The sequence below is a fragment of the Paroedura picta genome, chromosome 6 (genome assembly GCF_049243985.1).
Source record: "Paroedura picta isolate Pp20150507F chromosome 6, Ppicta_v3.0, whole genome shotgun sequence".
Classification (NCBI taxonomy): Eukaryota; Metazoa; Chordata; class Lepidosauria; order Squamata; family Gekkonidae; genus Paroedura; species Paroedura picta.
Genome location: NC_135374.1, coordinates 39,820,068 through 39,844,165, shown reverse-complemented (window position 1 = coordinate 39,844,165; position 24,098 = coordinate 39,820,068). Strand labels below are relative to the sequence as shown.

Sequence of the window (24,098 nt, the reverse complement as noted above, 5' to 3'; positions counted from 1 at the left end):
AAGATGACATTTCAGTAAGGCTGATTGTGCAAGACAAAATTTCTGATGGAGTAAAGCAGCAGAAACAGCAACAAAAAGACAGAGAAGATATTCTACAAGATTTACTGAAATAACGTAACACACATAAAATGTTTATATAAGTCATGATTATGCATTCACACAGCATCTGTGCTAAGAAAATCTTTTAACTCATTCAGCTTTACAAGAAGCTGAAGCATGTTAAATTGCTGCTGTTGCCATTATAGATATGATGGATAGAAGAAACTTCTATCCCACTTATTTCCCATATACTAGATGCTCTTTTGTTTTTTTTTTCTTGTACTATTATGTAGTTACTTCACACTCTCAGGAAAGCATGGCCTTAAAAAGCTTTATGTTTTAATTGGTTTTAAGAGTCGGGTATTCAAACGTTCAGCTGTACAAATATGGTCCACAGCTCTAATTCTATTGTCATATATACCTACAGATTACTGGATGATCCCATAAACAAATCATTGTGTATACTGTACTTAAATTGTCTCATGCTAACAACACTACAACTTCAATCACTTACATTGATTTGGGAAGACTAACTGTTCTTTAAGCATATCTGCATATTACTCCATGGGGGAGGGGGAAGCATCAACAGTTATGAAACCCATTTGGCTTAGGGAATTACCAAATTTTTCAAGGAGACAGGAGTAAAAGCCATAGTGTTCTATACTGGTGTATATAAACCTGTTTTATTAATGTTTGTTTATCTCACTAATGCTTTTGTATAGCTAGTTATATATTTATATCAAATAAATGCACAATAGACAGAAATTCAGTACCTACAAAATGAAAAGTAGTAGTTTTAGTAAACAAATCCAATGTTTGTATTTTTCTGAGCACACTGCAGACCAACCTGCAGAATAGATGCTGGCATGAGTAGCAGACATTTATAGTACTCTTGGAAAGGAGACATTCCCATGGTCCTAACCCCTACAGTTAGTCTTTCCTACTCAAGACTGCAACCTGTCTCCCAAACAATAGGGTACAGATAAAATAACAGTAAGGCACTAGGGACAGAGTGTTGTATCCAGGGGTAGTCAACCTGTGGTCCTCCAGATGTTCATGGACTACAATTCCCATGAGCTCCTGCCAGCATATAGTGATATATGCCATATTTGGGCTGCCTGGTGGAATATACGCCAAGCAGGTTAACTACCATTACTGTATTGACTGGCAATATCTGGAAATTAAGCCCACAATTTTAAGCACACTTCAATGAACACAAACTGTATTGAAGTCAAAACTAATGTCTTCTCACTACAGAGGGTAAGAATTGTATCCCTAAACTGAAAACTTTTTATACTGTAATTTATTCATTACATTTTTTCTAATTGACTTCCATGAACTTAGATAAAGCTCTGCATAAGACTGCATTGTCAATAACCTTTTTCATAAGTCCATAAGTGACACGTAAGGCAGTTCAAGGCTAATGAATATTACACTGTGAGACTTCCCTTTGCTGTATTAGGGTCCACAGGGCACTGAGTTGTTAATGGTTTCCTCAGTGGGAAGAGACTAAATATGGAATGGGAGCAAGCCCTGAACACAGAGATAGTTGTTGATTAGCATCACCTCACAGCCTTCACTTATTATAAGATGGGGGTAAACCCTTGTGGAAGAGCATGCTAAAAGTTTGAAAATGGATGAAGAATAGTTTTCATAAACACCCTGACTCAGACTCCAGAAATAGGGAAGTATCAATTTGAAATCCTTGGTTAATAAAATAAAACAAACATTTTGATACCTCAGTGATTACAGCTGATAGAGGCTTGAATGGGTTGCCAGTTACTATCTCAGAGTCAGTTTCATCCGATATGCTCCTACCTTCACGTTCAGCTTCTTCCCTCTCTTTACGTTCTCTTAAAAAAAGAAACAAATCTGAATCAATTCAATTCTAAAGGAAAGACACTTACATCACCAGAGGCACACTCTGTCCAAGAAGCACTAGTGCCACAAGCCATGGAAAGCAGCACAGGGCTTGGAGACAAGCAAAAGTTATCAGACTTTGAGTGAACCCTCATCGGATAAGAAATATGCTCATGCCTCAGGGAACTACAGGGTTACTACCACCCACATGCCACTTTTACCATCCAAGGTCATCTGGAGGAGAGATGAGGGCAGGAATGGCCATGTGAATGTGTGGGGCGCCGAGAAGTTGTCATGACCCTCCGCAGCTTTAGCCATTTATAATAATCATGACCCCCCCCCCAGCCTCCAAATTGCCCACAACGTTATGAAGTGTATCTTTGATGGGTATTTTGTAGACAGAGGAAATATCTGAGGACCTGTTGTATATTCGAGCAGAACTTTGAAAGTTGTATGGACTCTAATCCAGGCCCTCCTTTGTGACCATGGCAACCTTCAGCACTTTTGGAACACCCAAGCCTCCAATAATGGCAGCAAGAAGGATGGAAGATTCAGCAAGTCCCCAACCACTATTATCCCCACCAAAAACTTCCCTAGGTCCTGGCAGGCTGTGCTGGGGCTGGCACACACTCCCTTCCACCCTGATGCCCTTTCTGTGCTGATTTCTATATCTGTAACATTTATGATGCTTTCAAAATTGCACTGCAGACCACTTCATTAAAAGGCATTTATTATTCAGAATTAGTTAAATGTGTGATAAATTTATGTGTGACTTTTGCATTCTTGATAGGGATGCTATGCTAATCACCTGAAAAGTAGATACACTAACTAATTCTGATTCAGAAACATACAACATTTTATTTCAGGTGATGTTGTGAGTGAACATGCCAATAAGATTTGTTCAAGAACAGAGTAAGATATACATCTCTTACAATAATAATGAGTTTTAACCAGCATCTGTGAGTCTGAACCCAACTCCTAGATTTATCACAGATTTTAACACAGTTTAGTTCAAGTCTTGAAGAAGAAAATGTGGGTATGATGCAGTTCTTTATCATCCCATAGCACTAATCTGCACATGCCTGTTCCTTTGCAATACCTATTTATCCAGATCTCCATAATATTACAAGCATGCTGTTCAGTTAACACAAAATGGCCCTCTTTGTCTAGGTTATGTATGTTGAATGCTGGACAATAGAGTCCTGATTAATGGCTTCTGACAGCTATTATTCAAGTTACTGGAATTTGTGCCACACCTTGTCTGCCTGGATGGGGGCTGAAGGAATAGTTTCTGCAAGCTGCACGTGGACAGAAAAAAGAATAGCGTAAAATGTGGAACTTGCTAGAAAGGGTTGCTGGCTGGCAAAAGTACCTCTCCAGGATTAGCCAGGGATGCCAGACTGATTCAATTTGCTAAACCTTCAGATTTGGAAAAAATATCTTAATATAAAAACATCACTAATCTTCCTCAACTCAAATGTGACTTCATACTGTTTGGGAAAGTTGAGATCATACAGCAGCATATTTCAATTCCATAAATGTCCAAAAATTCTAAAGTCTTTGAAAATGTTATGTTTGTTTTGTTTTATAGTTCAGTCTCACCCTGTTCCCATTCTTACTACAGCCCCTATCTCACATGGATTTATTTTCTTATTTTATTTCTTATATATTTCTATACCGCCCTCCCTCTTGGCTCAGGGCAGTTTACATATAGCAAGAGGAAGTACATATAACAAACAGGTCCCATTACAGTTACAGTCAACACAGCCTTCTGGGTGGTCTCCTCCAAAGGAAAAAACTGCCTGGATCTATTATGAAATTGTGTTAGTATTAACTTGATAACTTTTAGCTGCACAAATCCTCTTATAAAAGGGGAGGGGGATACCTTTCTTCTCTCATCTTCCTCACTCGTTCAGCTCGTTCTCGTTTCTCTTGTTCTTCAGCTGCTTTTTGCTCTATGGTGTCTTTCTGGATTCGTTCATTTAAGGCATCGAAATCTTTTGCTATAGTATGTAACAGCCAAAGTAAACCTTTCTTTATAGATTTGTCAATTTTTTTCCCACTACCCATAACAGCTGAACAAGGCTCCTGTAAGAAAAAGAAAAACAGTTATGATACTCAGTTACTGCTCTGAAAATGAACAATGACATCTACACTTCACTGTCATCTTAATTTTTCTAAAGATTTTGTCTACAGTTGATGAGCTCTTAATTTGTCTGTAAGGATAGGTATACATTTTGCTCTAGTTGTTTTCAGCAATTACACGTTATGAAAAAATGAGGGCTGAAATCCAATGAGATGCAAGCACAGGATTGTGTACTTAATTCCCCCCCCCAAAAAAAAACCCTTTTCAGAAGCTATTTCCACAAATTCCCCCCCTTCCAATACTTCATTTACTGAGTTAAAAAAACAACAGTAGTTTTGGGATCTGGATGCATTAAAAGTTACTTACAGTATGTGAAAATATCTACTATCCTCAAAAGCTAAAATATACACACTCCAAAACACTTACTTCAGAAGCAAGCATACTTTCATACCAAAAAATCCCATCCATTCTACATTCTAGATTGGGAGGTAATTTACATTTACAGTTGAATCCAATTTGTATCACACTATACCACTACTTTAAAAATCGCTGTGTACCGATGCTAACATAATACAGAAAGAAAATACAATGGTAAAACTGGTGAAAATTTTAAACAGAATTATCAGCTCTATATGATTTTTTTTTATTTTTCAATAAAAAGCAACTAAAGATATTTTCAGTTTCTGAGTGCCACTAAGCCAAGCAGCATTAGAAGAAATATCACCTGAGAAACCAATTAGATGGTTCTACTTGCGCATTATTGTGTTTTGAGAAATTAGGTTCTTCACAGAAGCTTGTAAAATTCAAGGAACATAGTGGGAAACAAGTAGCTCTTACTGAAATGGAGCAACTGAGGCTCTTCCTGAAAAGCCAAGCACTAAATTCTTTGGACATACAGTTAAAACAAGATGTAAGGATGATGCATTAACAGGTGGCTAACATTTTTTTTAAATTTCAGTGTGTACATCATTCAAGAGAGCCAGTGTAAGCCTTTTTCCCCCTCTTCTTTACTCCTGCCTTAAAATAAACCAATTTGCTGCTGCTTGGATTATTTCATTCGTTAAATTATAATGATTTGTGTTTTTTTCCCATTTAAGGATAACATTAAAAAGTATATTATTCAACAAGTATCCAACCAGGCTAACTGTAGAAATGGTTCCTGTAGAGTTTATACGGAACCCAGTGCTGCTTTTGACTGTAGACTCTTGCCCAGATCATCTTTAAATCTGATTTGGCACAACTGGAACTCAGAGGCACAAAAGCAAAAGCTGTTTTATAGGGCTAAAAAGAATGACAGGATTATACTATTCCAGCCTAACCCCTGCATCAGATTTAAGGGAGTCATAAAATCCCTGGAATCTATGTATCTGAATCTAGTCTATGGACCTGTTTGATTACTATTCTGATAAACTGTTATCTTCTGTTACTGCTATTATAGTTACAATTGTTATAATCTAGTTTATTGGCAAAACTTTCAATGTATAATTCTTTATGTTCCATGTAAACCAGCCTGAGCCTCAGGGGAGGGTGGTATATAAATGTAACAAATAAATAAAGTAAATAAATACAATCTTATTAAACTTACAATTTGACACAGACATTTGTGCTCGTTGACAAGTTTTTCGAGAGACAAATACTCAATTACGTCTGCTTCTGCCAATGCACCTTCTTTGTCCTGCTTATTTGCTAACCTAAGGGAAAAGAACACCACCCAGTGAGAAGATAACCAAGAACTGCTGATATCAGTAAAAATTCCAAGCCTAGCTCAAACCAAAAAAGCAAAATAGAAATTCTCAATTATCTGGGGTTGTGAAAAAGATCATGATAAATTGTTACTAAGTTCCAGCATACTCTTTGATATTTATTAATAATTCCTTCTCAGTGGAGTATGTCACCTAGGCTGGCTAGATCTTGGCATATGAAATTAACAGTCTCACATTAATTATTTTTAAGGCATGCTGTGCTTACTTCTTGATCAAAATTGTTCAAAGCTCATTTGTTCTCAGCATTTAAAGAGTATCTGCTAATTAGGAGTGACCTTTCCTAAAAGGAAAGCAGATAGAGGTGTTAGCTTTTAATTATCAACACTCAAATAGCTCTGTTCTGATCTGGAGAACCTAATGTGCAGAGGGATTGATCCCCCCTGAAACACAAACAGTCCAAGGGTCCCTCCCATGTCTGACAATGTTGATTACCAAGCAAGAAGGACAAATAGGTTTTTCCTCACAGCACAGTCTACACTGCTAGATCATCTCATGCTAATAAGCACTGTGTGACAATGTGGTAGTAGCAATTAGAGTGGTGGACCAGGAGTGGTTCAAATCACTAACTTACTGGAGGATACTGGCCTACTCATTCTCTCTCAGCCTAATTTACCTCTTGGAGCCATCTTTAACTGCTCCCGCTGAACAGACTAAATAATACAGTAAGGGCCCTGAGGGCAGGCCCTGTCCGGGATGAGGAAGGGTGCCCATTGGACCCTTCCCCTGGACTGACAAGCGGAGGGCCCAATCGGGAGGCGATTGGGCCCTCTGCTTGTCAGTCCAGTTCCAAACTGTGCGCAGCTGCTGATTGGCTGTTTGGCCCGGCAAACACCAATTGGGAGGCGCAAAGCGCCTCCCAACCCGTCCCATCCCCCACAAGGCCAAACCTTCCCCTCATGGCGGCCATTTCTCTGCTGGCCGCCGAGAGGGAAGGTAGGCCCGCGCCTCCCCGTCCCTTCCCCCGACTGTGGGACCAAAAAGAAGAAGAAGAAGGAGGAGAAGAAGAGTTGGTTCTTATATGCCGCTTTTCTCTACCCGAAGGAGGCTCAAAGCGGCTTACAGTCACATTCCCTGTCCTCTCCCCACAATAGACACCCTGTGAGGTGGGTGAGGCTGAGAGAGCCCTGATATCACTGCTCTGTCAGAACAGTTTTATCAGTGCTGTGGCGAGCCCAAGGTCACCCAGCTGGCTGTATGTGGGCGAGTCCAGAATCAAACCTGGCAGTCCACACTCCTAACCACTACACCAAACTGGCTCTTGCTGAGCCGCCCAGCGCCGTCCCAGGCCCCGCAGAAACCCTTGCCGCTGTGGGGGGGGGGGAGAAAAAGGCTTCTACGGGGCCGGGGAGAAAAAAAGGGGGGGGGAAAGGCTTCTACAGGGCCGGGGACGGCACTGGGCGGCTCACAGAAACCTTTGCCGCTGTGGGGGGGGGGGGGAGAAAAAGGTTTCTGCGGGGCCGGGGACAGCGCTGGGCGGCTTGCTGAGCTGCCCAGCGCCGGCCCAGGCCCCGCAGAAGCATTTGCCGCTGTGGGGGGAGGGAGAAAAAGGCTTCTGCGGGGCTGGGGATGGCGCTGGGCGCCTCAGTGAGCCGCCCAGCCCCAGCCCCGCAGAAGTCTTTGCTTCTGCGAGGGGGGGGGAAGGCTTCTGCGGGGCTGAGGTCGGCGCTGGGCGCCTCAGCGAACCGCCCAGCGCCGACCCCGGCCCCTCAGAAGACCACCTCACTAGCGCCCACTGTATTTTGGGTGCAGTGGGCTTTATTTCTAGTTTAGAAATAAAATGGAAGAGTGGCAGAACCATGCATGACATGCCAGCCTGAGCCCCCGAGAAGAAGGGTGGGATAAAATGCAGTAAACAAAATGAGACAAACTTATTTTGTGATTAATAATATCACACCTTATAACACACACAGCACACATTAGATTAAGGAGCCTACAGGCAACATCACAAATTCCACATTCCTGTTTTTGTAGAGGAATTATTAGTCTCCTTTTGTAAGTAGCAGCTGACCCAAAACCAGTTTACTGGGGGGGGGGGGGCGGCGTTGTTTCTAATAACATATATTATTTTTCTAAATTGTTTTTGCCTTATCAATGTAATAAAGGTAAAGGTATCCCCTGTGCAAGCACCGATTCATGTCTGACCCTTGGAGTGACGCCCTCTAGTATTTTCTTGGCACCTAATACAGGGTGGTTTGCCATTCCCTTCCCCAGTCATTACCGTTTTACCCCTCCCAGCACGCAAGCTGGGTACTCATTTTACCGACCTCAGAAGGATGGAAGGCTGAGTCAACCTTGAGCCGGCTGCTGGGATCGAACTCCCAGCCTCATAGTCAGAGCTTCAGACAGCATGTTGGCTGCCTTACCACCCTGCGCCACAAGAGGCTCGTCAACGTAATAGAACCTCTTAAAACAGAATGAAATAGTTATGAAAAGGACAAAAATTTCAATACTACATTTGTAAATGTAGTGTTGGACCACATTCAGATACAAATTCAGAGGTTCTTGCTCAGGAGAAACATCCAAGAAATTCTGCAAGAAAAGTAGAAGAGGCAGGAAAAGACGGCAAAACACCACAAAGATACATGTCACAGTTTTAACTTTGAAGTATATTATGGTCGAAAGTTTCTTTCTGAGTCATTTTCCCTTCCATTGAATGAATCTTGAAGAGGCAGCCACAAGAGACTGCTATTGGAAGTTAAAAGTTGTTAGCTTTCTCCCTGTGTATGCAGAGCGGTAGTTTGCTTGAGCTATCATTTGCAAGCACTTCTTTTCTTCCTTAATACTTGTGATTTCTTCTAATGCACCACATTTTAGATATCTAATGTTCAGAGGGTGTTTTTTTCCCCCCTCAAAGAACGGAGATCTGTACAACAACATGTATTTGCATTTCAAGTCAACCAGTGAACCAAACAGAAATACTTCCTGGTGTTGGCTAATTAGAATAGAATGGCCCGCCTTAAATCAAGGCTGTGTCACCAACAGGCAGAACCAGATTCCCCAAGCATAAAGTAACCAACTTGCAACCAGTCTTACTCTCACACAGTACAGCCTTCCAAAATGCACTTTCCAGGTGATTGAGGTCTATGAAGATTAAGCAAGCAGAAACTCTGTAATGGAAATCATACTCCTGCCCTATTATTTGTGCTCTCAAGGATATGGCAATTGACTTTAAAGCACCAGATCCTAAGACTGAAGTACAAGAAGCTTCCATCAACTCAGGATTTTAAAGGTAAGTAGATTCCTTTTATTGTTCCTCAAAGAATACAAAACAGTACACTGTATAATTTGAAAGCCTCAAGTGTCAAAGTATCTTTAAAAGAGTGGGTGCTTGCCCTACATAAAATTTGAAAGCATTTTTGATATATGTTTTCAGAAGTTTACTATCTGGGAACAGGAATAATAAGTTGCTAAATAAGTTTCATGCACTAAAGTTGTTTCTTTTGGAAGTATGCCAGAAGTAGCTTAAAGACAAGAACTCACTTCTAATTTTCCAAGTCAATGGGAACCTTTCTTTGCACAAAATTTTCATCTTAATACCAACTGAGGCAAGTCTTAAAAAAAAAAAAAAACTTGAAGCGATATTCCAGGAAAACAATTTGCTCAGCTTGAAAAGTTAAGAGTACCAAGTTATGCATTGTATGAGGATTCTTGATCTTGCATATTTTATTATTATTTGCTTGAGTCATGCCTACTTAAATAAAAAAGGATCCAAAATTAGTTTTAAATATCTAAATTTGGACATGCCTGCTTTTAAAATCTGGGCTATTATATCTCCTACAAACTCCTAAGATTTTCACAGTTTCTCATAATCTTATTCATACTACGACAAGTGTTATAGCGCGTGCGCACACATATAGCATATATGTATCTAAAACGGGAAGTAATCCTGATGTTCATAATAATTTTTAAAAACTCAACCTAACTTCCCCATTAATATCTTCTAATGTCATTATGGTTTTTTTAATATATAAAAGCTGGTTTTATTTTAATATTGGAGCTAGTACAGAGAATGACCATTGAGAAATGAATTCATCCTACCACCACTGAACGGTGTAAAGTTAACATATAAATAGTGACAAGAACATGAAGCACATATACTTTTTTGTTAGGTATCAAAACGTTTTGATATGAAATGATAAATAAGCCTTGTACTTCCACTGAGAAATGCTGAGTGGTACACTATAGTTGTACCACTGCTGAAAATACTAGGTGCCACAATGAAATTGCTGAGTGCTGTTTTAAAATCACTTAGTCCATGGTATTGGCTGAGCCCTGAAAAAGGCAGCCTTTTAAAAACTATTATTATTTGCCTAATTTTCACCAGTACTTAGACATAAAAAATTAAATACATTTTTTGCTTTATTTATCTTTTAGACTTATACCCTTCCCCTTGTCTTGGCCACAGGACTCAAGGCAGCTCCTGACATTCAATAAAACAATCCATAATAAATAAAGATAAAACATCTCATGGAAACATTGATTTACAATCCATAAAACAGCACCCTAGCTCAAGCACCAGAATAAAACTTGGTCATTTGTTACCCAACAACACCCTGGACTGCTGTCAAAAAACAGGCAGCACAGCTGGTAGGTGGTAGAAAACTGGTCTCAACTATCATCAACTGAAAGTCTGGTAGAATAACTGTGGCTTAAAGGCTCTATGGAATTTAGAAAGATCCCACAGGGACCGAATGTCATCTGACAGAGGCAGGGGCCACTCTAGGAAAGGTCTTGCTTCATTCAGGACAGTTAAGCCACCTGTGAGCTGGACACCACCAGCAGACCACATGAAGAATAACAAAGAGCACTAGTTTTATAATGCTGTTTCGTCCAGGACAAAACTCCAAATCATCAATGTACCTCCAACTGTGATCAATTATGATGCTATACTACTCCCCTGCTATAAAGTTTTCATTTTCAATTTTTTTCCAAGCCTTTTCCACACTATTGTCTCAAGGAATGCCCATATCTGCCATGGATTGTCTCTTTGTCAAAGCATCTGGAATGTGTTCATGATACATATCCAGATCACAAGTATCAATTATGGACTCCTGAACTCACCACACCTAAAACACACACAGCCCTCCTCTGTTGCTATGTATAGCTAGGAAAAATTGTAACAGTGAGCAGATTTGTCTGCAGTTACAGATCTTCTCATTGAAGAACCTTTGACAAGTCAGACTTCTAAGAAACCCACGGTTCCATAGGTCATGGCTTTAACACTATGCAAATTAGAATCCACTATGCAATTTTAATACAGCAAACACTCCAAGCAAAGGTTAAATTAAAACATCAGAAGGGTTTGGATTTTCTTGGCTCTACCTTTACTTGTAAAATTTACATATTAGTTGAACATTTTAAAATTGATTTAATAATAATTCTCTCACATAATACTTTGGGTTGGATCCATTAGCATTTCCACTGGTGAAAGAGTAAGAATGGCCCCCCTTTGACTCCTCCAAAATCACTAAACCTGTTGCTAAATTTTGTATGTAGAGTATGTAGAGTTCATAGAGCTGGCATTATATAATTTCCCTTGTTATATGTCTGGTGCAAACCGTAATAAAATTTCTACTACTGCCCCCCTTTGACCAATGTTTCCCCCCCCCCACAACTGAGCTGAGCAGTTCACAGCCAGAGCACAATATAACTGCTGAAATCTTAAAATGGGCAATGGGCAGTGGAAGATCCTGCAAAGCTCCAGATTGCTGTAGTGTGGTGTTTTGGGTTAAAGAGCTCATGTGCATAGCTTAGAGAGAACATTGTTTTTGACCACCCAAAAAGATATGCTATAGATTAGTGGTCCGCGACCTTTCCAAGGCTGCGGACCGGCGGTGGTGGGGCCATGCATGCGTGTTTGCGCCATGTGCAGCCGCACATGCGTGAAACTGCCGCCTATGCGTGTTTGCGGCCACGCATGGCGCAAATGCGCATGCACAGACCTGCTTCCCTCTCTCCCCCACACAAAACAAAGCTTGCCGGGCCGCAAGCTAATCGGCCACTTTTGCGGCCGATTTGCTTGTGGCCTTGGAAGTTTCTTACTGTGGGGGGGGGGCAGGGAGAGGGAGCCGCAGCCCGGTAGCGGGGCCTTCGCCATGGCCTGGTGGTTGGGGACCACCGCTATAGATCATGTGATCCACAGGAGAAAAATTGGGTAAGCAAATAGAAAAGCTGCACAAATCCAACAAGTAATACACCAGGCCTCAGTAGCTAAGAAGAAGCAGGGTTGCATTCATATAATTTTTCTGCTTATTCCTACACTGTCTGACTGCCTTACCCCTGCCCTTGCTAAATTAAGTTTCTCATACGGCTGAAGGCTCTTGTATACCAGGTTATCTTACTCTGGGAAAGTTTTTCTTGCACTCATCTGAAGAAGAGCACCTTTATAAACAGACTGTAACAACTTTCTGTTAAAATATAACTATATTTAATCTCACATGCTGAACCAGATTCATCAAGAAATGAATCTACATCTACTTAGAAATATTGTCTTCATAGACAATTCATAAAAGTTTAACACATTTATTAAAGAAACAATCCAAACGCTCATCAAATTGATGAAGGCCACTCCATAAAGAAAGCTTAAATATGTTAAATTAGGAAATAGTTCAAGGTATTCAGCTTACTAGAAAAAAATAAAAACACATTTTTTGTGCGTGTCACTTTGCAATAGCAGCTAAAACTTGTAGAAAATAGCTACATTCAATAGGCTTGAAGCATTTGTAAACTTTCAGAAACAACAATAAATGACAGTCTCATCCAATTTACACTAGAAGAAGAAGAAGAAGAGTTGGTTCTTATATGTCGCTTTTCCCTACCCGAAGAGGCTCAAAGCGGCTTACAGTCGCCTTCCTTTTCCTCTCCCCACAACAGACAGCCTGTGGGGTGGGTGAGGCTGAGAGAGCGCTGATATCACTGCCCGGTCAGAATTTTATCAGTGCCGTGGCGAGCCCAAGGTCACCCAGCTGGTTGCATGTGGGGGAGTGCAGAATCGAACCTGGCAAGCCAGATTAGAAGTCCTCACTCCCAACCACTACACCAAACTGGCTCTCTGTAACTACAGATTGCAATTACAGTGCTAACAAAAACAATTGAAACCTAGAAAACAGTGCTACCTCAATGGTACCATGACAAAGGCTCCAATCTAAAGAGGCAACCCTTACAAATAAGACACTAACTCTCAAGTATCAAATATACATCTAAAATCAGAGCATTTAAAACATTTTATCAGCCTCAAGAATGAGATTAAAGAAACCATGTTTGAAAATTTCTTCACCAAAAGCATTAAGTTTAACTTCTTGTTTTCTGAACAAACACATTTACAGTGCTTTTTATTAAAGTTCGTCACTGCAGGTTGACAAGTTCAACTCTTGCTTCACTGTGAACGATGCTGCATTGTGAACACCTCCTCTGTACTTCTGAATCATATTGCCTTTCTCTGGGAGTGTTACCTCAGTGATCTCCACCCAGTATCATTTAGGTCATACATCAATAATAAAATTATACATAGGGGCTTTTCTAGGTGATTTTCTGTGCTACCTCAATCCAATATCCAACAATATATTTTACCAGAAGTTGACTTTAACATGATTGACACAGGATAGCTTATACTTGTTTGTCAGTGTAAAGTGGTAGTGGAAATTTAAGGTTCATGGACTAGTGCCCCCTTCCTTGTGCACAAAAATTTACTAGAATTAAAACTTCATAGCACATGACTCCTGTATATTTCTGTTGCAGCAAAGTAATACAGGAACATATCTGGAATTATTTATTATCCTTTATTTTATAATCCTATATATTATATTATGATCCTATATATTAACATTTAAAGGTTAATAAAATTATGAGCATTATTGTAGCAGTAGGGAGGGACAATCAATGACTTTCACAGAATCACAGGGTGTTTCCGCACAAGGACCAATGTTGCCAACTGGTTCCACAAAGCGGAAACGCAATTTTTAAAAGTGCAGTCTCAGCGTTACGCATACCTGCCTTTGTAGTGGAATCCAGTAGCGTTTCATTTGTTTCCCACAGGTTGCCGTTCTCGCAAAAATCGCTAGAAAGGAAGCAATTTTTTCTGTGCTTTGTCCCGCCCCTGGCCGTCAATCAAACAAACAGCCAATGGGCGTTCGTTATCATGCTCCGGAAAAGCCCCTTTCCCTTTAAGCACAGTTTAAAAAAAAAAAAAGAAAAGCACACGTTGCAATGAATATGCCTTGATTCTTCATAACGTAGAGACCCATCTAGCTGGCATGTGAGCTGGCGAGTCATTGTTACCACGTTCCCCCGAGTGAAAAAAAAAATCTCTTCCCCCACACGGGCGCGATATTTGGCCAAAAATAAAGGGAACTTGCAAACGGGGCTGTGTTGTGCTTGGGGACTTAGGGGAGCTTTAAAGCACTTCTGTGGAGGGACTGTAGCCGGAGAAGCCTCGCTGGGTGAATGAAGCCTCGCTGGTTTGTAGCTTTCAGCTCGCTCCGAGAAAAAAGAATGGCGATCACTTCGCCGGAAGTTCGGAGGAGAGTCAGGGGGAGGGACTTAGTTGGAACCACAACAATGGGAACGCACAGGTCTTTTTCGCTAGTGTTGCAGATTGTTCGCAACAGTGTAGAGCTTTTCGGAGGGTGAATCCACTTTTCCCAATTTCCCTAGAAGCGCTACAACAAATCGCTTTTCGCGGGACTGTTTCAGGAGTGTTGCAGATTGCGTGCAACGTCTTGCGGAACTGCAAATTAGTAGTGTTTACAATTTGCAAGCCTTCTGCTACATTAAAGTCATGCGGAATGGACCACAGAGTTGGAAGGGGCCATACAGGCCATCTAGTCCAACCCCTTCTCAACGTAGGATCAGCCCAAAGCATTCTAAAGCATCCAAGAAAAGTGTGTATCCAATCTTTGCTTGAAGACTGCCAGTGAGGGGGAGCTCACCACCTCCTTAGGCAGCCTATTCTACTGCTGAACTACTCTGTTAATTTTTTTTCCTGATATCTAGTCTATACCGTTGTACTTGTAATTTAAGCCCATTACTGCGCGTCCTTTCCTCTGCAGCCAATGGAAACAGCATCCTGCCCTCCTCCAAGTGACAACCATTCAAATACTTAAAAGAGGGCTATCATGTCCCCTCTCAACCTCCTTTTCTCCAGGCTGAACATTCCCAAGTCCCTCAACCTTATTTCTCTTCCAGTCATTATACAGGTTCCCAGTGCAATGACTATATGCAAAAATAGTAGCTAAAAAGTTTTAACTAAAAATTGCTGATTTACCCAATACTAGAATTTATTGCAATCCAAGATAATTCTGACACTGGTTAAAAAGACAGCTGATCTATTCTTTAATTACAGATCCGTTAGGCATACTGAATTCCTGATGTCAGTGTGTTAGATGGTACTACAGAAGATTGCTCATGTCACTGCTGTTGCGAATAAGTACTGATTATTTTATGTGCTCCAACCTTAATTTCGTCAGAATTTCGTCAGCAAGCAATTCCATAACATCAATAAAGACTTGCCTATAACAAGCTTTTCTGTTATGGGAGTTACCAGTTTTGCAATGCCAAGAAATTATCAGAATAAACATCGATTCACATTGCATTTTTTTGTGAAATGCAATTTTCTAACTATTGACATTGAAAGATGATGGCCCAATAATGCTTATGAAATACTAAGTACATTCGAATTATATATCTGTTCAACATTACTATTGTTAATGCTTCTATTATCAGGAATTGTGGAAAATCATGGCACACTATAAGGGCACTTTCAAGAAATAACTAAAAAGGGTAGCAAATGAATTCAGGTAAATTCTACAAAAGTTTTATAACTTGCATATTATATAGGGATGTATTTTTCTAAACTATGTACACAGATATGTATACAAGGGGCCATGGGCTGTTTGTGCATTTACCTACCTTCATTTAAAACATGTTTAGATCTGACCAGCTTCAAACTGGTTGGTAGTGCAAGTCTATGTAGAATTACCACACTTCATTGATTTCATACGAGAGCATTTGTATCTATATGAGAGCTCTGTTAGCTCCCAAAAATATGAAATTTCAAAGAGAGACAGAAGGAGTAGAGGAAGCATAGAAGATTACAGAATGTTCACTGTACTACATATCAGGCTCTGATGTCTCCAGTTAGATCAGAGTTTGAGCCCAGCAGAACCTTTAAGACCCACAAAGTTTTATTCAAAGTATAAATAGACACTTTCAGATCTGAGGAAGTGTGCCTGCACACGAAAGCTTATACCCTGAATAAAACTTTGTTGGTCCCTGGACTCAAACTTTGTTCTGCTAATTCAGACCTATACTACTACCGACCTGAATCCATCTCATGAGATCCCTATTTCTGCTCACCTTGTGCTCGCAAAACCAGACTCAGTAGGTGTTTTTCCCTATAGCTGGTACAGACCAATTATTTTAAACTAGGGGCAAAGCCCATTGTATTCTGAAATACAATGGGCACTAGTATGGGTGCCAGTGAGGCGGGGGGGGGGGGGCTTGCAGGGCTGACTGCAGGCCTCCCCGCCACGGCATCCCAGTCAGCCCCTCTCCCCACCTGGTATGCTGCCTTGGCGCGGTGACAGGAGCATGCCTGTTGGTGCGCCAAAGCCTTCTGGGTCCCCCCTCCCCCCGCCCACAGCATGGTGAAAGGAGCAGGCCTGACACGTCTCCGACACGTCGGGCCTGGTGTTCCTGCTGTGCCGTGGCTTTTCGGCAGCCCTCCCCCCGAGGTCCCGGCATCGGTGCAGCTAGGAGAGCAGGCCCGACGCGGTGGGCCTGCTCTTGAGGACGTGTTGAAGCCTTTGCACCCCCACCTCCCCGCCCAAGGTCCCTGCCTCACTGGCAGGAAAGGAGCTCCTTTCCCGGTGGCGAAGCCTCTGATGGCAGCCAATTCGCCAGGCAGTCCAGGGCGGGCCAAGTGGCCAATGGGGAGCTGCACTGTACGCAGCTCCCAATTGGCCACTTGGTCCCAGAGTGACACTCGGACAGGCCAATTGGGAGCTGCTTCGTGGCTCCCGATTGGCCCCTCTGAGTTTTTATCACAGACTCAGCCTGCTCCTTTCTCCTCCCACTTTGTCCTTATTGTTTTATTTATACCGCTCAGCAGGAGCGGTTTACAGATTACAGATAGTGAGTCTAAGCTTTTGCTGTCATATGCAGTGCATTTACTTAGCTTAGGGGTGCTGCATTCTTCTGACTTCTATATATAATTACAAGTTTTCTATCATCTATGTAACATTTCTACAAGTACATAACTGATAGTTAAAGTGGTTTTTAATCCCTAGGGTGACATCACTATCTGGATATATGACAGAATTACCCTAGTGAAGATGAAAGACCGCCTTCAAGAGCTTAAACTACGAGTAAAGGAACTACAGCTATTGGAAGAAAACAGTCATGTGCCTAGGGTTGTGTCAGAGGAACAAGCAGAGTTTGAACAAGCAGCTGTTATTTTTGAAAGGGAGCCTGTAACAGAAAGGTATCTAAATGAAATCCAGAGAGTTCACAATGATATCAACAATCTGGCGGATGATGTTCAAAAGTTTAGTCAGCAACAAAAGAGCCTAGTAGCTTCCATGAGAAGATTCAGCATTCTTAAAAAGGAATGCAATGTTACAAAAGAGATAAAAATTCAAGCAGAGCACATTAGCAAGTGCTTGGATGACTTGTCAAAAACTGTGAAAAAGGTAGAGAAAGTACATGGTTCATCATCTGCTGTTTTAAGGGTCCTTAGCTCTCAGCGAGCTGTCCTATTTCGCCGTTTCCAAAATATCATGTTTCTGTACAATGATGCTATAACAGCCAAACAAGAAAAATGCAAGACCTTTATCGTACGTCAGCTGGAGGTGGCTGGAAAAGAGGTCTCCGAGGAAGAAGCTAACAATATGGTTTGGCAAGGAAAATGGGAAATTTTCAATGAAAATTTGCTTACTGAGGTTAAGATCACTAAAACTCAGTTATCTGAGATTGAACAAAGACACAAAGAACTGATCAATCTTGAGAATCAGGTGAAAGATTTGAAGGACTTATTCATCCAAATTTCACTGTTGGTAGAAGAACAAGGAGAAATTATCAACAGCATTGAAATGGAAGTAGTTAATACTCAAGAATATGTTCAGACAACAAAAGAGAAGTTCAGACTAGCAGCCAAGTATCGAAAGAAAAATCCTTGTAGAGCAATATGCTGTTGGTGCTTCCCCTGCTGTACGTAAAGGCAATTCATCTAATTTCAGCACCAGCAGCTCCCACTTGTAGGTACAAAATGCGAGGGAGAGAGGAGCCATGCTGCCCTATTGGGCACAGAAACATTATTCCACACATACACTGTCCCCCCCCCCTCCACCCCACTTGTGCACATTGTAAAGGTAGAAGGAGAGAGAAAATGGGTTCTGTGAAGTGAGTCCTGTGGGTATTTGCTATGTGCAACCATTTCAGAAAGTGAGCCAAGAACTCTTTTTATGCAATAATGAAGAAGGTGAATGCCCTATATCTTAAGTATTTTTAAAATCCGAACAAGATAGTGGTGGGATTAAGGAGTTTCTAGTCATCAAGGGTCACTAATGATGTTACAAAACTACTTAACAGTGCTTATGGTAATATCCCATGCAACACTAGCCATCAGCATGGAGTCACTTTGAGGGAATTTTTATTCAGCTGTTTTGAGGGCAGGAAAATTGCAGAATGGCCATCTTGAAGAGCTACAAGATTAAGCACAACATATATCCCTACTGTGAAAACAGATTGTCTAGAGACGCTGTTTGGAACAATTTAAGACTATGGTGTTGGGCTGAACATTTCAAAAACAGCAACCTGTTTGAGAACAGAAGCCACACAGAAATAAATTATAAGCTACAAGGAAGAATGTTGCAAACTAACATATAGTGGGCACAGAGCTGTTTTATGTAGATTATGCACCTTTTCTTCCATGCCATGTATACAAGTAAAAAAAAGCACTTTCAAAGGAGATAAGCTATATCAGAGATCTCAGTTGGTGCAATAAGATAATCAGCTATTAACAGAGGACTCAAGTCAATGCATATAGACACAAAACATATTGCTCACCAATGTAAATACTGTTACAGAAAGAACCCAGTGTGAATGGATCATGTTAAACAAAAACAGCCAATACAGGAAGTATATTCTTTCTAAGGGAAGAGAACTTAAATGCCAGGCACAATAGACATAAATTAAGGATCCTTCACATATTGCAAAATGGCAAACATACTGTTCACAGTGTCGATATATGGAGGTAGCTGTGACCAGTTACCTGGCCAAGGGCTTGTATAATGTAAAAACAAAACAGTGTGCATACATTGGGAGACTTTAACTACGCCCCAAGGCTTTGATCTATCTAGTGGAATGTTTCATTACACCCCTCCTTCTACACCCCTCTCCAAGCCACTGAAAGGAATGCTTTTTCAAGTGTATCTTTAACCTGGGGTTCCCAACCTTTTTCAGCCTGAGAGTGCCTTTGGAATTCTGACATGGGGTGGTGAGCATGAATACAAAATGGCAGCTGCAGGAGGCAAAAACTAACTATAAAATGGCAAGGAGTGAGTTTATGCATAATTCTAATAGCAACTTTTCTGGAGCCTTTTAATCAGCACTCCCCATCAGATCTTTAGTGCCTAATCAGAAGCCCTGCTGAGCAAAACTCCCACCCAGCCCCATCTACTTTCTAAAAGCACTTGGTAGATGGCAGGATAGTTGTTAGTAGGCACCATGGTGGGGACCCCTGCCTTTAACTTTAAGATTGCTGCTTTATCGAGTACAGGATAGGAGGTGTGCGGTATAAACAACACATGCTAAATATTCCCTTCGTGCATAGAACTTAGTGTAAGTGTCTTTAGTTTTCAGTTTCAACATTTCTGTAACTTAGATATAACAGGAAATAGCATGAAAGATCTCTTTAAACAATAGCCACTGTAAGACAGTTATAATCAGCTTGTAAATGCATTTTGCCACTAAATATGGCAGAACAAAGATGTCTTGCTAGACATTTAAAAAAACAGCAAAATTCAATTATCCTACATTGTTATTTTTTTATGACAGGCTGCTTTGCACTAAGATGGCTTTAACTTGCAACCCAAAAACTCAAAGTAATCATAATTATTTGGAGGCAAACAGTTGTTTCACCTGTGATACAATTATTATGCTGTCAGCAACTTTAGCAGTCTGTAGTCGTCATATTACCATATTTCACAAATGCAAATTTAATTTCTTTAAAAAGAAGTCTATTTGAACTCCAAAGAATTCAAGACTAAAGAAATTATTTCCATATATTCTGTTTGTTATGTAAAGTGCAAATCTATTACTAACATGAGACAAGTGTGAATGCATGCGTGGGAAAGATTAAATTAAACAACACTGGCAATTTACATGTCACAAAACTTTGAAGAATTTTTTTGTTGTAACAACAAAAGAAGAAAACTTTTAAGTGCCACAGAAATGTTAAACTGAAGCAGGCCTAAGACTGAATGGAAGTTTTGGTTGAACTTTTAGTGGAGTGACCATGAACGTTTTAAGAGCAAAACAGAAGCTGCTTTCTATTTTGCACATGCTGATTTTATGAAAATGTTATTGTGTGTAATACTTTACTGAAAAATACTGACAATGGATTTTCAAGAATGCCAACTAGATTCAGACAACATTTTGAACTCCGATACAAAGCTAAAAGTAACGCACATGTACATGGCAATATCCTCACAGCTAATAAGGGAAGCAGCAACTGTAGGGTAAAATGTTTCTGTGGGGAAAACTAGTCATTGAAACCACAAATAATTGGCTATCGTAAGAATGTGGCCCAGTTAAAAAAAAGCAAAGCATGAATTCACCATTCTCAACTGTTCACCCTCACCTAAGCAGTTATTAAAATCACAGTCCCAGCCATTTTGCTAGACTAGCACATAACTAGTATTTATTTATACTAGGGGCCAAGCCTGTTGCATTCAGGAATACAATGGGCACTAGGATGGGGGTGGAGTGGGGTGGAAGAACTTTATGGATGGTCTCTCCCTCCCCCCAGGACCTGGAAAGGCTACATGCTGGAGGCCCCTGGGAAGGGAACTCAGTGGCTGGGGCAGCTCTCATGCAGCAGCGATCAGAAGCCTCTGAGCCTCAGAGGGAAGTGGAAAGAGAAGGGGGTGGTCAGGGGTGGGGGACGCAAGATCCGGCTTGCCTGACTAGCTGCTGGACAGACAGGCAAGCCGGTTGGAGGAGGAGGCACTCAAGGGTGAGACAACTGCCCTGAGTAGGTATTAAGCGTTGAGTGGCTCTTAAGCAATGAGACAGTCTCCTCCTCCAAGGCCTTAGCAGAAATATATAAAGGTGGAACATATGGCATGTGTGTCATATAGCCAGGCAATCCTAGGAGCAGCCAATGAGAGAATGGGCAGTATAACAATCTAAAAAATCCGAATGAAAGAATGAATGAATGAATTCTAAGCTAGTATGCCATTGCCCGCCTCCATGCCATGACTCTGGGGTTCTTTGGAGGCCTACATGCACAATAGAGAAACTGTGTGTCTGAAACAAGACAGTTTCAAGTTATAATGAACAAACGTGTTTGCTGTCTTTTTCTTAATGTTGAATTGGGACGACCGTACCACTTTGACACGGGCCTTCCGTTGATGAGGGCACGCGCCTGGGGAAGCCACGCATTCGCTGGGGGGGCCGGGATGGCTTCCCTGCCGCCCAGGAGGGCCGTGGGGAAGCTGCAGGCTCACTGGGGGGGGGAGAGCGCTGGGGATAGCTTCCCCACTGCTTGCCAAGCAGACGCGGCTCGCAAAGAACCTGCGGAGTCGCCGGAAGGGAGGGGGCTGCGGATCGCTTTGGCTGCGCTTGGCACACCATGGGGAAGTGGCCGCGGCGGGGGAGGGCCTTTCAAAGCCCGTTCTTATGTAGCCAGTCATATAATAAAACACAAATTAAGATAACAATAAATTCAAACATTAGTTGTAAGTAAATGAACTTTTAAAGGTACTCAAATTCTGAGTATTATGTTTTCTAGCTTATATATTGTGAGATTATACTATGAATATATTTTGTACTAGATTACTTACAATACTAGAATTTACTTATACATTTGTTACTAGTAAAATATTGTAATTTGTTTTGCTCAGATCACAACTCATGAAAGCTATTTAGCAGAAACAATCGTTTTGTATGTCACTACAAAAAAAATAAAATTAAGAAACAGCAAGCAAGTCTGTTCATAGCATCTCAAAATTGCCCTATTTGAGACACACTTTTTCTCTATTATGTTGGTAATTTTCCAGTGACTCCCATACTACTGTTGTAGCATTTCATTCTTTGGAGGTCTCCCATCCAAATAATAACCCTACTTAGCTTCCAGGATCTGACGAGATCGGGCTATTCAGGTCACGATTGCATAACTAGTAGGTGACAAGTAAGTCAGGATAAATAAAATAATTTTCAAACCAAACATGTCCAGCTAAAATTTCAAGTTACTCATCCCACCAAATGGCTTCTTTAATATCAAATAGCCATGGAAAGGTAGATATCGGCAGCAGCAATATCTGCAACAAAAATGTCTCTGTGGCCTCACTGATAGCTGCAGTGAATGCTTCTGGGGCTTCAGCTCCTCCCTTAGGTATTCCTACCTCCTTCTTTCCCCCATCAAGCCATCTCCCCATAGCCTCCCTTCTTCCTTCCAAGCCTCCCCCTTCCCCTTAGTAGGTTTTTAAAGCTCTCAGCTAGCCATCCTGCCCTCGCCCACCTGCTGGCACATCACTCGCAGCCCGGTCATATTTACTCTTGATCAGTCAATACGACATCCCATCTGCTACTTAGGGCTCACAGGTCGGGCAGCTGGTGATTATTCAAACATAATACAATACCATAATTTATTGCTTTAGATTGTGAAACCTTTATTCAGCTAAGGGACATTCAAATCCTGAAGGAGTTCATTGTCTCACTTGTGTTCATTCCTCTTAGCCACACACTTTCATTAGAAGTCACTGAGCCAGAAAACAAACCTGCAAGGAATATACAAAAGCGACAGAGGGAGCAGTGCTGCTAAAAAGCAGCTGACCAAAGTACCCTACAGCAGCGGTCCCCAACCTTTTTATCACCGGGGACCGGTCAATGCTTGACAATTTTACTGAGGCCCAGGGGAGGATAGACTTTTGCTGAGGGACGTCACCGCAGCCCCTGCTCCATTTGCTTTCTCGCCAGCACCCCTGACTTCCCACCACCTGCTGGGGGGTGCTGCCAGCAGCAGCTGCGCAGTGCCACGCTGAGGGGGAGCCCCAGCCATGGCGGCTGCTGGAGAACACCAAAGGTGAGCTGGCGGCAGAATGGCAGGCCAGCTCCTGAGGCAGCAGCCCGGGAGGAGGATGAGGTACCAACTGATCCACAGACCGGTCCCGGTCTCCGGACCAGGGGTTGGGGACCACTGCCCTACAGGACTTATTATAATCTAAAAGTGCCCAGTTCTTACAGTGAACAAATAATGCATGTGAGAGGAATGTTAAGATTAAGTAACTAAAGATGATAATTCTATGATTTTTTAGATATGCTCTCCAAGAGATAGTTTCAGGTGGGTAGCTAGGTAAGTTTGTCGTAGAATAAAATGACAAATAAAAATATCCAGGTACAAGGTTTCCAGAGTTTTGACTCTGGGAAATTTTGTTTGTCTTTATGGTACTACTGGACTTGACTTCTATCACAGTGACAGAAATAATAAAGTATAGTCACATGACTGAAGTAACAACAGCAATCCCTTAGAGCAGGGGTAGTCAACCTGTGGTACTCCAGATGTCCATGGACTACAATTCCCATGAGCCCCTGCCAACATTTGCTGGCAGGGGCTCATGGGAATTGTAGTCCATGAACATCTGAAGGACCACAGGTTGACTACCCCTGCTTAGGAGGTCAGGTCCTCTTCTGAGAATGTTTGTCTTCGAAACTAAAACTAAACCAAAACTAAAACTAAAAAATAAAAGTCTGACTGGTTGAGGGTTGTCAGGTCCCCTCGTCCAGGCAAGGGTCCTCTGTTTTTCAGACACATATTGCTTCCCCAAACTCCCCCCAACCCAGAATAATTCTTCAGATTAATGTGACATGCCAACATCACCTGGAGCTTTTGGGCAAAACTATGGTTAGAAACTAATTCTCCCATAGAGTTTTGCTCCAAAACAATCGTTCTTCTCCCCCCACCCCCCAGCATCCCCAATGTCACCTCCAGGTATTGTCAGTAAGTCCTGGCATTCTTCTCCACTCTTGAACCCCCCCCCCCAAATTCCCTGCCAGCAGCACTGACAGACCTGATCCAATATGCACAGTGTTCCCCCCTCCACTATCTAATCAGAATATGTACACAACTGTCT

General features: G+C 41.6%; 2 protein-coding genes across 9 annotated transcripts in view; one reads left to right on the top strand and one right to left on the bottom strand.

The window, feature by feature from the left end:
* The window catches only part of ARL13B (ARF like GTPase 13B), a 50,762-nt gene that overhangs the window by 8,878 nt on the left and 17,786 nt on the right, over positions 1 to 24,098 (bottom strand). For all 8 annotated transcript variants that reach the window (XR_013231846.1, XR_013231850.1, XR_013231848.1 and 5 more), the window contains 3 exons: positions 5,571 to 5,676; positions 3,785 to 3,987; positions 1,778 to 1,892 (listed from right to left, as the gene is read on the bottom strand). Coding sequence is in view for 4 of the 8 variants with exons in the window: in XM_077342210.1 (XP_077198325.1) it covers positions 1,778 to 1,892; positions 3,785 to 3,987; positions 5,571 to 5,676 (424 nt within the window). In the remaining 4 variants the exon portion in view is untranslated. The remainder of the gene's footprint in view (positions 1 to 1,777; positions 1,893 to 3,784; positions 3,988 to 5,570; positions 5,677 to 24,098) is intronic.
* STX19 (syntaxin 19) lies at positions 8,556 to 23,522 on the top strand. The gene is made up of 2 exons (XM_077342216.1): positions 8,556 to 8,977; positions 17,034 to 23,522. The coding sequence occupies exon 2, from the start codon at positions 17,079 to 17,081 to the stop codon at positions 17,958 to 17,960; it is 882 nt and encodes a 293-aa protein (XP_077198331.1). The 5' UTR covers positions 8,556 to 8,977; positions 17,034 to 17,078; the 3' UTR covers positions 17,961 to 23,522.

Excerpts from the sequence above, each read along its gene's own strand:
- STX19 (XM_077342216.1), top strand. The coding sequence starts at position 17,079 with ATGAAAGACCGCCTTCAAGAGCTTAAACTACGAGTAAAGGAACTACAG.